The sequence below is a fragment of the Chiroxiphia lanceolata genome, chromosome 7 (genome assembly GCF_009829145.1).
Source record: "Chiroxiphia lanceolata isolate bChiLan1 chromosome 7, bChiLan1.pri, whole genome shotgun sequence".
In the NCBI taxonomy this organism is placed as follows: Eukaryota; Metazoa; Chordata; class Aves; order Passeriformes; family Pipridae; genus Chiroxiphia; species Chiroxiphia lanceolata.
Genome location: NC_045643.1, coordinates 34,157,059 through 34,171,982, shown reverse-complemented (window position 1 = coordinate 34,171,982; position 14,924 = coordinate 34,157,059). Strand labels below are relative to the sequence as shown.

Here is a 14,924-nt window from a genome sequence, read left to right as displayed (position 1 = left end):
CCAAGGCAAAATACATTAGCCTATTTAAAACTAGCCTGTTTCAAGTTTAGCCCCAACCCATCTTTGAATTTCTTAATTTCTGTCATACCTTTGACACAGCCTACCAGAAATTTGATATAAAACAAATGCATTCTCATAATATATTTTGCATGAATAAACTGTGCTTCTTTTTTTGAAGGATGACACATTATGAACAGGATGCAGACGTACAACTGTACCTTATAATAGTCTCTACGTTTATCAATTATTCCCTAAATAAAGGCCATCGTTCATAAAATAACTTTAATTGCTGAGCTGCTATAAGTCCCTTTATCTCAAAAATCACAGCAGAAAGAGTATTCTTCTACTGAGCAACACTTTAAAGAGTAGACAAGATCCCAACACGGAAGAGATAAAAGATTAGAGAACTGTTATGTTTGTAGGGAAGACAAAAAGATGAAAGTTCTAAAGTAGCAGTACTTTAGGGAGCACAGTTAATTCAGGAATTTGTATAAATCTTCTTGAAGAACACAAAGATCTAGGATACATTTTATTCAAGACCAATTTTCCAAATCATATTAATAATCCTCAAATTCTAAAAAAAATTGGTAGTAAATAAACACCTGAAACACTTCTGTTTAAGAAAGATTTATCAGCCTTCCACTTCTTAAAAAAAAAAAAAATCTACTCTTTCCCATCTTTCTCCATTTCTGATGAGATCTGGTTCTCAAATTTAAAAAATCAAAGTATGTATCAATCTGAACATAAGATTTTTTTTTTACATGAATATTCCACAAGCAAACATGAGGTTTGAGAACTTCAGAGTCAACTACTTACTTTGTCTGCAGCTGCCAACAAATTGTCAGCCATTTTTTCAAGGTTTGGTGCTTTTCCTGTGTAAATGAATCTCATCATTTCTTTAAAAACTTCAGGGTCTACATCATTTATTTCTACACGATTCTGGGAAAGAAGAAGAATCAATAAAAGTCTTTTAAATTTAAAGTGAATATCCATTATCATCTGCACGCACACTACAAGTTTTCATTTGCCATCCATCATACAAAATCCTTACAAAATTAAGTTAACATTCAACAAAGTTAAGCAGAAAGCAATCGAAAAAGCTCTTAAAAAGTCAGGTGGAAATCAGTTGGAAAAGCTTCAGCAATAAAAAGTAATTGCAACTTTCTTTCTAGAAATGTATAACTCTGGAATCTATCATACAAGTTGTACATAAAAATCAAGACACAGTTTCAGGAATATTTAAAAATGCTTCTAAGTTTCCAACCCAACAGCAACGTGTTTGGAATATCAGAAGTCAGTGCAGCAGACACAACAAATTGAGGCATTTTTCGCTTGACTTCAACTAAGTCCACATAACCTACGTTTTGTTCTCAGAATCCAAAAAAGCAAACAAGGCAGCACATTGAACAGACATCATGTAGCTGAAGACCATCCTAATACAACAGTGGTATTGCATGTTTGACCCAACTCTACAGTAGCATTCCCTAGAAGCAACTAAGGAAGTAGGAAATTATGTCAGAGATGTAGAAGGAAGCACCAGACTTTTGAATGGAGTACAAAAATCACAGGCCATCAGCACCCAAGAGGCACTGGTGTGTTCTGGTTCCCTATCACACTGTTTAGGAGTTGGGCTGTGCTGGACATTTACTGCTAACAAGAAGACCAAGGCCTGGCATGGCACACTACTGAAGCTGTAACATGGCTGTGTTTCTTTCAGCCCAAAAATCTCAATAAAATGCTCCAAATATTCCAATTCCACCTGTGAAAGTTTCCAAGCTGGAGAAGTGCAGGGAAGCAAAGTGCCATGCCTGTGAAACTCAATTGTACTACAGCACCATATCCCTCTCTGCTATATTTGCTCACACAGTGGCATCCTGCAGCCTTCAAGAACAAGTGATGATCATCTATTCCTATTTTTCATATTCTTTTTCATGAAAGACACAAACAACTCCTCACTGTGGGAGGTAACAAGTGCATAAAAGCAGAAGCAGCTCTCTGCTGATTAACTATCCATCCAAAACACTTACACAGGTCAAGTGCCTGTAGAAGCTGTGAATGAAAAGCAGTGTTTCACTGCCTCAGGGCTTAATTCGAGTCATAATTCACCCCTTGTTTCTTGGCTACCATAAAAAAATGCTTTAATACACAATAGTAGAACCTTAGTCAAGTCAATCAGCTTATGTGAAGATAAAAACTAAAGCAGAAAGGGGCAGAGATTACCAGGCCAATTACAGCAGTAGCTAATGTTTAGAAACATTATCTAGGGCAGACACAAGTACCTGAAAAAACAAATCCTGCAGCACCTCTCTGTTCTATGTACACAAACTCCCTCAGAACTCACCAGGAGAGAATTCAGTAGTCCCTCCTCCCCTCATGCACCCTCATCACGCAGTTCTCATCTTCCTCAATCTGAAATACCTCAAGTTTTCCGCAAGTTTTCCCTTTTTCACAAAGTTACAGGTAATATTTTCAGTAAAGCTTACCTTTTTGCTTTCCTCCATTTCATGTTCAAACATTGCATTAAAAACTGGAGATCGTGCTGCATCAAGAAAAGTTAAGTATTAAATATAATCAAATTTTAAACTTTAAGCAATTTAAATTACAAAATAATAGCGAGACAAAAGTAGAAAGTACCTGCAAGGACAGATTTATGAGCTTTGAATTCTTGTCCTCCTACATAAAAACTGCAATCTGTAAATCTTGTGGTTTCCCAGAGATTCCCTAAATCTTCTGCTAGTCGACATTCAGGTACCTTCAAAGTGTTTGTATTAGACTGTCCTGATATATTTACTGAGTCTTGGACCACGCTTACCTAACAGAAAATCACAGCAAGACAACTCCTTCATAACTGAATGCCAATAATAATAATATTTAAATTACAGTACCTATTGCTAGAATTTCAGTAATTCCAAAGAAAAGCAAAAAAACAGTGATGTTTCTGGCATTAGACCAGAACCATAAACCAATGCTTTACAGTTTACTTTTAAGTAAAATACAACAAAAATAGGGCTTTACTTAGAGACTTTAATATTATTTACTTATCCAACCAAAACAAAAAGAGCGAGCACAATAGCACATGCTACCTGAAAGACATGCCAAAGTAAATAAGTCGAGGAGAGATATGGTTCTTAGGATATCAGTGGGATCAAAAAAACCCTTAAATTAACAGTTTAACTATTTTAGAGTTAAATTACCAGTTCGACACTTTACACTTAAATAAAATATATACAAAATTTTATACATATCATCAGGATCACAAGGTCACAGAAACTTTCCATAAGAATAACCCACAGAAATTTTTAATCAGATAGCCCTTATTTTAATGACAGTAAGTTCATACTTAACCTGCAATGTGATAATGCAAACTAAGTGCAAGTAACAGCTCCTTCCTTATTTCCTTTTACTGTGTCCAGCTGAGGCAGGAATCACAAGTGATTGTTTTCCAAACAAGATTAAAAGCCATTATTTTCATAATACGAGATGTAGCAGGTAACTTCAGTAATGAAATGCATGCTCACACGATGTAATTTCTGTACAGAACTACTGAAGAAAATGGTGAAATATGTGTATTTGAAGTGAATATATTGCCATTATGCTCCATGTTTAAGTCTTTCACATAAGAGTAAACAGGTCAGTAGCACTCCTACTTGCTTTTTTTCAGGGATCTTCATATGCTAAATCCTTTTAATGAGGGAAAACAGAAGAGCTCAGCAGGTTTTGCTTCTCTTGTCTGAGAGTACACATATGAGAATAAAACCTTTGTAAAGAGCCATGCTAAAAGACCTTGATCCTCCCAAATACAGAAAATTAGGGTTATATGTTAAGAGAAAATGCTGATACTGCCAGGATCACGGCTTTGATTGATTTCCAGAGGCACAGCATCTGGAATAAATCTGGCATGAAGTAAAAATAGCACAGCTAAGCTTCACAGAAAGTTGGAGCACTGCAAACCAAACTCCAGACCAGAGGAGGAGGAGGATGATCCAATTATGACAGCAGCTTGGGGATTTGAGTCATTGCATAATTCCCTGTATCAACCCATTCCCCCTTGTGAATATAAGAAATTCCTTTACATTCTTCCACCTTTTAAAGAGGGAAAAAAAAAGAAACCCAAAGCACTGCAAATCTTCCCTGTCACGGTAAGACTGTACATTTATAAAACTGAAAAAATTTATAGAGCTGTTGTGTTCTCTATTTCACAGTTTTCACACACACAGTGATTTCAGGAGATGAACATACACAAAAAGGAAGTTTTAGCTTAGACAAGTTCATCTTCTGTTGCCAGAGGAGAGCTGTGCTTCTCCAGAGCCTTGACTCAAAGTTCATGATCCCGGTTGTCCACTCAGCATCCTCTTGGTGGCTACAGACAGTGCCTAAGAAGGTCATCTACACACTCTTCATGTGCACCTAAACTGATCACTGACCTTCCAAGCTTCCATTTTAGAATGCTTTCCAGTATATATCGAAAGTTGTGCAACACAACAATTTATTATGGTTTTAACATATAACCCAAGCAAAATTTTAATTCAAGGCTCCTCCACCTGAGCGGCCTGGCATGTATTGTCTATAAATAGCAAGAACTTTTAAATATTCTAAATACAAAGGCTTGCAGAGGTCTGATGTTTCATATCTCACTTGTCCAGATGATATGCTTAAAATCAACTGCATTTTCCATTTTTAATTTATTTAAATCAAGCTGAAATCCCACCAAGATAATTCCATATAACGAAAATTCATCAACTTGAACAAGTTCTGTGTGTGAGACATTATTGTGTCAACTCGTATAATTTTCTTGATTTTGAATCTGTGGTGACCTAATAGTAAAGATATAAGTGATTCCCTAGACTACTCTCATCCTAAGCCAGGTAAGAGATCCGTGAAAGCACTCATGAGGAAAAACATCCCTGCAGAGAATATACTATTCCATTAGCAAATGAAAACATTTGTAAGGCTTCAGTACTTTGAGATTATACAGAAAGGGAGAATTGAGTGAAACAGAGATCAGTTCACTTAAAAAAAAAAACAAACCAACCAAAATTGAGGTTGTATTTAATCACAAGGCCACTTTTCGGTGGCAGCACCAGATTTTACAAAGTATTTAAACTTAACAACCCTTCAGGTTCCAATCCAAGGGCATATCCAGCTGATCTTAGGAACCTCTGGCAACACAGAATATCTTTGCTGCCAAAGGTGACCAAATAATCTTCCTGCAACCCAACAGGAGGAAGAGCCGACCAACACGGTCGGCCTTTACTAAATACCTGCTGTGTCTGACAAGTCTCATGCAGTACAGTTTTAAGTGGTAAGTCAGTTTTCCAACCAAGATACAAGTAGGAAGGCAAACGCAGAAATTAGTACTTAAAGTTAAGTTTGAAAAGTTCAAAAACTTTGGACTTGTCTATAGAAAGAGGTCCTGCAAACAACACCTGTTATTTCTAATGGCAGCTGAAGAGCTAGAATTACACATCTAAATAAATTCTTAAAATATTCGGATTGCCATTTTTTCCTTTATCCTGAAATAAGCCAGAAGTTATTTTAACATGTTCACTATGCACAACTGCATGTTTTACTTCCTTCAGCATTTATAATCAGAGCAGGTCAAGCACTTCACAAAAGTCACTCACATTAAAACATCAAAAATTTTGTAGGGAAATACAGTTACATGCAACAATTAGCATCAAAATTTAAATAACAGTATTTCTCTGTGGAAAATTCAGTATTTCTTCTACTTTTTTTTTTTACTTCATTTCTAAAATTAGAGAGTGATCTATTTCCAAAACCAAACACTACTTTTAAGAGCTGTTCATTTACATCAAAGTGTTCATTAAGAAGACAACTTAAAATGAGAAAATACTCAAAAGTATCTTTATAAAACCATAAAACACTTGTTTTATCTGCTTTTATCACCCAAATAATTGTATTCATAACAAATTTATCATGCAGCTAATTTAACTTGTCTAAATGAAAATAAGATGCACTATATTTGCAATATCTAGTCTCAAGGGCCACATTTCAATTATTCTTCCTACCCAGCATAATGACATATAATTAAATTGTAATCTTGCCAAGACAATTTTACACATTTCCTGTAAATACACAGATCAAAGCAAACTTATTAGCAGTTAGAGCATCTATCATCCTCCTAAGTCACTAATCACTTTATGGTGGCCCAGATAACTGGCCAATGTATATTTAACATACACTCTACTTACACTGTTACTTTCTCTAGTTTCCATTTTTAACACTAAGTAAGCTTTTTAGTGAATTTTAATATGATAATTTAGGTTACCAACATAACTGATATTATAGAAGTGAACCATAATACTCCATGAATTTAAATTTATACCACAGCTCTCAATACTAATTTTCAGTATCAAGCACACCTTCTACAGGATACTTGCATTTGCCCAGAAAACAAAATGTAACAATTAATACAAAAATAAAGTGTTTAATTTACTGGAAAGACCTGTTAATTGGTTAAAGCCATCAATTAGGATATTAAAGGAACAAAGATTCTGGCAATTAGCTGGGGGTTTTTTATAACATGAACCAGTACATAAACATTTCCTTTTGCTTATCCAGAGAAAAACAATCCTCTGATTCCAAAGAGAGCTTCTTTAAGTAAAAGTGACCTCAGTAAAACAGCACTTCTATAGACAGCACATATGTATATGCATAAATAATTCTACAGTTGATTCTAACATACTCCTGACAGATTCATGGAGAAGTCCAACAGTTTCCAAGTGATCAGTGCAGACATTTCACATTTCAGCACACATGCATCAAAAAAGAAAAAAAAATGCAATGCAGACAAAGCAAGTAAATGTGTATTTTACACGTTTACAGTTTACAGAAGACAACTTCTAGAGTATGTTACTGTTTAAGTCAACATAAATCTCTAGCTCTTAGAATATAAACCACTTCATTTAAAAGTTTACCATTTAAAACCTCGCAAATATCAACTTACCTCACAAAATAACGTAAGCTTGTCATCTGGTAGAAGACCATTAGCTTCATCTAGCAAAAAGTCTCTTCGGATAAATTTCTTAAACCCCCAGTCCTTGCCTTGCACAAATCGATAGGCTCTTTGGCTTTCTGATAACAGTTATGGACAAACAGAGCAAGTTAAAGGCAAATATTAACAAATAGCAACACCTCATTCTACATCATTCTACATCAAGGCTAAGTGTTAATAAAAAACCCCGAATCAATATCACACATTTGGATCGTGTGTCACATTTCTAGAAAACCCACAACTGATTAAAAGCTTTTTAATACTGTAAAACACTTGACAGAACTTAGTAGAGCACAATTTGCAATTCAAACCATATCAACTCCTTAGATCTATCTTAGGCACCTCCCAGCATGAGGAGTCTTTCAGTTCATGTTTAAGAATGCCAATGTGTCAAAACACAAATTGTTCAACAGGGAAGTATCATTACAATGAATTTGTCACCACAAACACATCCTGACAACTTCTGCAGTTGTCATAACAATCTGTTTTGACTTCTTCCTGAAATGGAAAATCTTGTTTCACAGGTTGAAATCAGTTTGAAATACAGTAGAAGCATTAAAATAGCCAAGTAGAAATATAAGTTTTCAAGTAGCAAACTAATTTTTGGTCATAAAAAGATATTATTTACTTTTACATTTACCTTTTAGCCATAGTTCTACGAATTTTTTTTAAAATCCATTAGATTTGCTGTGACCACACAACTCTTATTTTCCGGTTCTAATGTTCACAGCCCGAAAAAACAGTTTCCACAGTCATCTCAGTGCAAACACATATAATTCAGTAAGATCAGGTATTTTGCATGGCTTGTTTACTGTAAAGAGGTCACTTGTTTCCCAAGTTGAACCACAGGAAAAAGCACCATATACTTTTATGTAGAACTAAAACATGGGAAAGAAGTTCTTTGGGAAAGGCTTTAAGAATACATATAGAATAAAGCATATTCTGGATTATATTTAGAAAGATCATTCAAAATGAAGAGAGCAAGAATACTTCTGAAATAAGACCAGAGGGGAAGCAGGGAGGGATCTCATGAAGAATTCTCCAAGACAGAACTTTCCTTTCATTCCAAAAAAGCCGGGCAAGAAATGCATCACCATCTGATTTGCTGGATGGGGAGATGCTTTAGCCTTCTGGAGAGCAATTCAGAAGTTTAAGTCAGAAGTTTGTATTAAAAGGAAAGTATTTTTCATGACAGAATCTATTAAAATATCAATTCCTTCTACAACCTCCAAAATAAAGCCATGAGGAAAAGTCACACTTCTCTAGACTGATTAACTTGGTAGCATCACTGGAACACACCTGACCACGAACTACACTGTGTATGTTAGAAAACATACATATCATACATTGTCCTCACCATCAGTAGCTGGAAAAATGATATTCAGAACAGTTTTTCACTAGAATTATATCAAGAAAAATACAGTGTAGAGGTTTTGATTGTATTTTCAGAATGCAATGAAGAACCCCTCAGGAACTGACACTGCAAGAGGTGTGGTGTCTCTGTCCCTATCACCTTATCACACTCGTATATCAACTACAACCCTTTACTTGTGCAGAGCACAGAGGGAAATGCACTCACTGATTTTTAGGCATCTGGATTAGTGTTTTCATATACTGGCCAACTTTCAACCTCATTAAATTGAATGAAAAAAAAAATCAGAAAATCACATTCAAAAAGGGTTCAAAACTTTCTTCTCTAGATTCAGTCCAGTTCTTTAATCTGTAGACTTAGATTTTACTCTTACCAGCAACAACCAGTGTTAATCCCCTGAAATTAAGTCATCAGTAGCACTTTAAGTATAAAAAACCAAAAAAATAAAGCAGCATAAAAGTATAAATGTACTTTTCTTTCAATAAAGTTAAAATGTTAGTTTGCTATCTATTTTGCACACAGCTTCATCACTTGAAGGCAGCAGTCTGTGCAGGAATTATCAATTTAAAAAGGACATCTGAAGTGGGGCATAATTTCACTGTATAAATAAAAACATGGCATCTCCAGCAGACAGCAAATGGTTGGAAAGTCCAAGGAAAAAGATTTCTGTTGCTAATTTCCTAAAGTGAAAAGATATTTACATTTCCTGTGGTGCCAAATACAGCACAGCTACTATTGAAGAAACTGAAGACACACCTACTCACAGGATTTTGAGGTTTTGACACCTTGTGATTTTTAGCATTGCAATGGATAATGAACCAGTTGAGAGCTTTTAAGTCAGAATTAGAGGGTAGGCCAATGTCAGCAATGCTGTGCTCAGTGTCTGCTCAGATCTACTGATCAGGAAGAAACAGGTCACTGGAGATTGGGATCCTGGTAGACAACAAATGAATGAGAGCCTGCAGTGAACCCCTATGGCAAAAAAGGAGCAGCAGCATCTAGTTAAACACTAAAACAGGCTGCTCAGATAAGGTGTGGAGTCTATATCCTTGGAGATATCCAACGCATGACAGGTCCCAAGAAAACTGCCCTAGTTGACCGTGCTTTCAGCAGGGGGTTTGGGGCAGACAAACTCCAGTGGTCACCTGCAACCTTAACAATTCTGTGATTCTATGATTACCTCAAAATATTTTTTGATGCACACACTGCAGTTTCACATTTTATCACACACACCAATCCACTACTGGACTAGAAGACTGTCTCAAGCCAAAAGATTCACCAAATGTATACAAGTGTATCTTTGCTCACATGAGCTCCAGAACCTGGAGGCTTGCAGGGAACTGAACCATCTCCATCAGTGAAAGAGATGAAGGAGAGTAAAACATACACACGAAACACAAACATTTACTTTCCTTCCAAAAAATCCCACAATTTAATTTTTAGATTTGCACTCAGTTCTGTGGATTTACTTAAAGATTACAAATGGGCCTAGTTACATAAGGAGAAAGAGCATCAACTTTGGGTACAAGCACTGCAGAACTTTTTAGAAGAAATTCAGAACTCACAACAGAACAGACCCTGCAAGATCTCTTAAATCCTGGAGTAGAAGGGATTATTCATATACTGGACTTGCAGCAGCACAAATTCAGTGCAGATCAGCAATAAACTACACATTTTCACGAGAATTCCAGCTTTCCCAAAAAGCATTTCCAATGAAGGTGGGGCTCATACTAAGACCCTTCCATACATTTTTCATATCAACACAACAATTAAAACAAATCACCAGTTATTCCACAGTCTTCTAATTCCCTGGATACATGGCTCATGTTTTTAAACCAGTTCCAGTGTAAATCAGAAGAAACAGGCCAAAACATTGTAAAGGAGTATCTAAAAAAAAACCAGCCATGCATGTTTATCTAATTAACTATGGAAATCAAACACTTCCAACTTTAGCTACAAACAAGCAAATACACCTCTACTAACAGGAAGCAAGAATAATCTGCTAGAAAAAGCAGGTGACAAGAATCTGGAGTGACAGCAGTTAGCAATGTGCTGTAATTTATACTGCTCAGGATAAAATTAACATAGCTCAGTGATCGGAAACGTGCGAAATATGAACAGGAGTTTTTAATTAAGTTTCTAAAAGGATATTAAAAAGATATTTTTAAAGTTTATCTCAATATTAAATTCTGTTCTCAACTGAAAAAAATTACATTGCTGATGTTCTCCAGGATGTTCTTACAAATCCACATGCAACACATTCATACTCCCTTACCCATTGCTTTTGTTTCTTCTCTTTTAGCATTCAGTAGGGAAAATTTGAATTTTGCTCTGACTTCACTTTTTGGACAACTGACTAGAAGCAAATATAATGACAGATAGTCTTTGCTTTCATCATCTAATCCCTTTGGATTCACTCTCAGGCACCTGAAAAAAAAGGACAAACTGTAATTTTTAAATGGTATCCACAATAAATTCAGAAATATTTCTACAAGACACAATGATACATGTTACCAAAACAAATGTTCCCCTTGTGACTGCTGAAACTTTGAAATAAGAACCAATTCAAACACATAGTAAAATTCCAAGAAACGTCCAAGTTTTAAAATTTATTTGTAATTTAACTTCATATTTTTGTAAATAAAAAACCCCCCAAAAAACCAAAAGCAGTTGCTAGAATAAAGACCTTACCACTTCATTTTGTCATTTGGCCCTGATGAAAAGGTAGAACTCTTTAGAACTTCACCCATTTCTTCTCGGCAAAAACTGAAATTATTAATGGTCCACATGTACGAAAATTTTACTACTTTAACCTGAACAAAAGATGTAGAAAATATTAAGAAAATTTAATTTACATATCAAGCATTAACTATGACAGCTAGTTAGACTGTCAGCTATAATCTTTCAACATGTCAATAACTTTATATTTTTTTTATACAATAACTTCGACTAGAAAATAAAGCCATTGGAATTTATGTAGATTACCTGTGTGTAACACCAGCTTTCAGCCACAGGTCCACTGGACATCTCCCCAGGAGGAGGTGGGGTGGGAACCCTTGACATTGCCACTTATTGCAGGTTTATAGAATCAAGACAGCAATCCAAACTTCGGTAATTCTCCTAAAAAAAGTAATTAATAGATTTTGTTCACCCTTTTTAAAGTGTGGGAAATACGGAAATCAACATTACTGTGTTTACTAAATGATGCATCTGAAAATTAAACCTGAAAAGAGGACAGTGGCTCTGCTGGGTGTCACAGTTTTAACAACTCTTGGTGCTCAAAACCTGCAGGCTGAACCCTCATGCAATGCTTTACAAAGGTAAGCACCTATGTATGCATCACACAACACCACTAATGACCATATTTCAACATCCCCTTTGCAAATTACCACCTTGACCACTCCAGTCATGTCACAACTTTCTTTAGGATCTTCTCCTTTGATTTGCAGAATAACCAGGGCCTTGTGAACACTCAGTTATTAGTACCAAAGCCTTAGTGTTCCACACAGGCATCATTCAGCCCTAGAAGAACACCCAGCCACCTGGGAGAAGAACAGGTTCACACAACCCTGAGATTTCTAAAGGGAAATTAAGAAATTAAACTTGCATTAAAAGTAGTATTTCCTTCACATGTCTTTCATGGATGCCTTGTATCTTTAACTCCAAGAGCTTCTACTCAAGAACTAGAATCACCACAGCCATGTGCTGGTTCCCTATCGAAGTACAAAGCTGAAAAACAGCTTGAAGTCAACTCACCAACTCTCCAGAACTTTCTAACTGCAAATGAAGCAATTTTGTTATGAATTACCACCTAACAGAGCACTGCAGTTTCTCCTGCCCATCAGGAATTGAGTCACATGCCCAGATCCATCACATAATACCTAAAGACACATCATTAGTCAGCCTACTCGCCTCTGAACCTGGCTAATGAGAGAAGGTGGGCCCATCAGAGGGTAGCTCTGGGTTACTGGGCTGACTCTGCTCTAGGGAGGGTTTGCTCTCACCTGCAGACAGGTTGCTGCCAGAAGCACAGCCTCTCACTTAAGCCGCTCCATTAAGTTGCTAAAAAGTGAAATGAACCCTGATCAAACCAGATGAAAGTCAATTATTTCTGCCACAAAACATTTTCTCTTCGTACAGAAAGTTTCTCTAAACATACCCTGCTATCACTTAGGGCAACCATCTTCCTGCAACATTTGCCATAAAGGTCTTTTTAGTTGTGATAGAACAGCATTAATTGCCCTACTCAAAAGACCTGATTGCATATCACCAGTACTGTTGGAACCCTTAGAACTCTTCCTTCAGGGATGGGCAACACTTAGAAACAAGGTTTCATGCAAACTTTGGTTAAGAAGACACTGCAAGACCACATGTAACTCACTCATGAGGTAAAGGAGTTTATTATTCCTACAGGAAGAATTCTCCTTTCTGAATTGCTATGATCCTCAGTGGATGTTTTCCCACCCACCTTTCTGGTACCGCTTCTCACTCAGCTGTGGTATGAAGTAGCCCTTCCACATTAAAGCCTTCTGACATGGGGATCTGAATCACAAAAGTATAAAACCCTGAAAACAGAGCTAATTCCCAATTTTTACCAGATGAGGAAGCAGATGATATATAATCACTCTACTAACAGATCTGCTAAGACAGGATGAAAACAAAATATTGAATAGGTCTCCTGCAAGATATGGATCACTGAAACACTGAAGACTAATCATAACTACAGTTCAGCTGTCTCTCATAAATGACATTTTCCCAAATAAAACTTGCATTTATTTACAACAATATTTAGTACTTAATTAGTACTTGTCAGAAATGAAAACTAGTAACAAATGGCACTCCTAAATTTAATATAATAGAACTTGTTTGCCCCATATTTTAAGCAGGAAACATGTATTGTTGCGTTAACACAGATTTTGCTTACAGGTTTATAACTGGCTTTGATTCTCTGTACAGAACCATCCAGAGTAAAATTCCTGAGAAGGATACATATGAACATCTCTCTTTCCTAAAGCAAATATTTAGCACTTATATTACCATTATTTCAGGAAGCACATCCTAGTCAGTGATAACAACTGAAGCTGTTCCCCAAACACATGATTGACTTTACACAGAACCATACCCTGAAAGGGTTAGAACAGCTTAACTCAGCTTTACTGAACCTGTTTGCTGCTCTTCGATTCTTCAAAGCTAAAACCAAGAAGAAATACAGCCCATTCCTTATTCTGTCATTTGCATGAGATGCACAGGACTGTCTCATCTCTCATCTGTACCTCAATTCTTCAGTCCACTGGACCAGTCAGCTCCCTGTAACCATGAAGAAGCAGCAGATCTGAGACAAATTTGCTCTGAAGGGGTTTCTAAATTGAAAAAGCCTGAAAATAACTGCTGTACAGGATCTCTTTAAGAAAGTGTTCAGTGACCTCATGCCAGCTACCAGTAGCTACCTGTCCCCTCCTGCCTCACAGTTAAATCAGCTTGATTCAATAAGAATTTAACTCTAAGTAAAGGTAGTTATTTTCAATTATTTTCGGGTCCGTCTGCTGCCTTGTCTCTGTACCACCTCTACCCAGGGCATCCTTACTTTAGAGGATGCTTTCGCCTGGTGCTTTTAATTCATTCAGGTCCTGAAAGAAGGTCTGATTTTACATAAGGACACTTTTCAGGTCTTTCAAAACAGCTTCAGCTTTTTGTAAAGCTTCCAATTACAGCATTAGGATGAGACAGCTGATTTTCATGACCTCCTGATATGTCTCTGAGAAGTAGATTAACATCTCACTTTTTTTCACATGGATGTACTAAGCAAATCAAACTTTTCGATTGTGAAAACTGGGAGAAAGCAATTACTTTAAATATGTGATATTATCCTGGGAGTCTGTGCTGAGGAGCTGTTTGTATTTTTTAGTATGCCTGGATGCACAGTTTTAAAAAGTCTTACCCACTTTGAGTGGCCACTGACGACCACCAGGGCAAAGTGGACACTGCACGGGCAGCCTGAAGGTGTGGACAGACGTGCAACTACACACCCACCCTTTGTTCTGCTGAGCTCTGGGTAGGGAGAAGACTACTAAATACTACTTTGAAGAAATTGTTTATGAATCATTGATTAGCCACTGTCATCAGCTCTGACAAAAAGGTTTTTCAAGCACCAACCCCTCATCACAGCCCATTAGAGCAAATGGTTGGGAACAGAGAGAGCTGCAGTTCACAAAACCAGTTGGAGAAAGACTGGGCGGAATTAAATCAGTGAAGTGCAGGACAACATGCCTGCTGTCTGCAGGATGAAACAACTTAGAGGGACAATTTTCATGCTACAACCTGCATTTATTTCTCTGCAGGCTATCCTGAACAAAGCACCAGAAGTGACAGGACATTATCAGGCCATAGCTCCAAGAGTTTTCAGGCAATGTCATACCTGTCTGGACAGGGCTCAGCAAACCAGTCAGTGTGGCCATTCTGCCAGGCAGGAATCTCTGGCCATCTGAGGAACTTGCACTGGGAACAGCAAAACAAGTTTTAGCAGATGAGGGCAAAACA

At 36.8% G+C, this 14,924-nt stretch overlaps 1 protein-coding gene across 4 annotated transcripts in view; it reads right to left on the bottom strand.

The window, feature by feature from the left end:
- The window catches only part of SPOPL (speckle type BTB/POZ protein like), a 63,146-nt gene that overhangs the window by 35,777 nt on the left and 12,445 nt on the right, over nt 1-14,924 (bottom strand). For 3 of the 4 annotated variants that reach the window (XR_004357965.1, XM_032692934.1, XM_032692932.1), the window contains exons 2-8: nt 11,373-11,507; nt 11,079-11,200; nt 10,663-10,814; nt 6,968-7,095; nt 2,635-2,812; nt 2,484-2,539; nt 817-939 (exon numbers count right to left, since the gene is read on the bottom strand). Coding sequence is in view for 3 of the 4 variants with exons in the window: in XM_032692934.1 (XP_032548825.1) it covers nt 817-939; nt 2,484-2,539; nt 2,635-2,812; nt 6,968-7,095; nt 10,663-10,814; nt 11,079-11,200; nt 11,373-11,450 (837 nt within the window). In the remaining variant the exon portion in view is untranslated. Of the gene's footprint in view, nt 1-816; nt 940-2,483; nt 2,540-2,634; nt 2,813-6,967; nt 7,096-10,662; nt 10,815-11,078; nt 11,201-11,372; nt 11,508-14,802; nt 14,819-14,924 lie in introns of those variants that run through there. The other variant, XM_032692933.1, reaches the window with a different exon arrangement.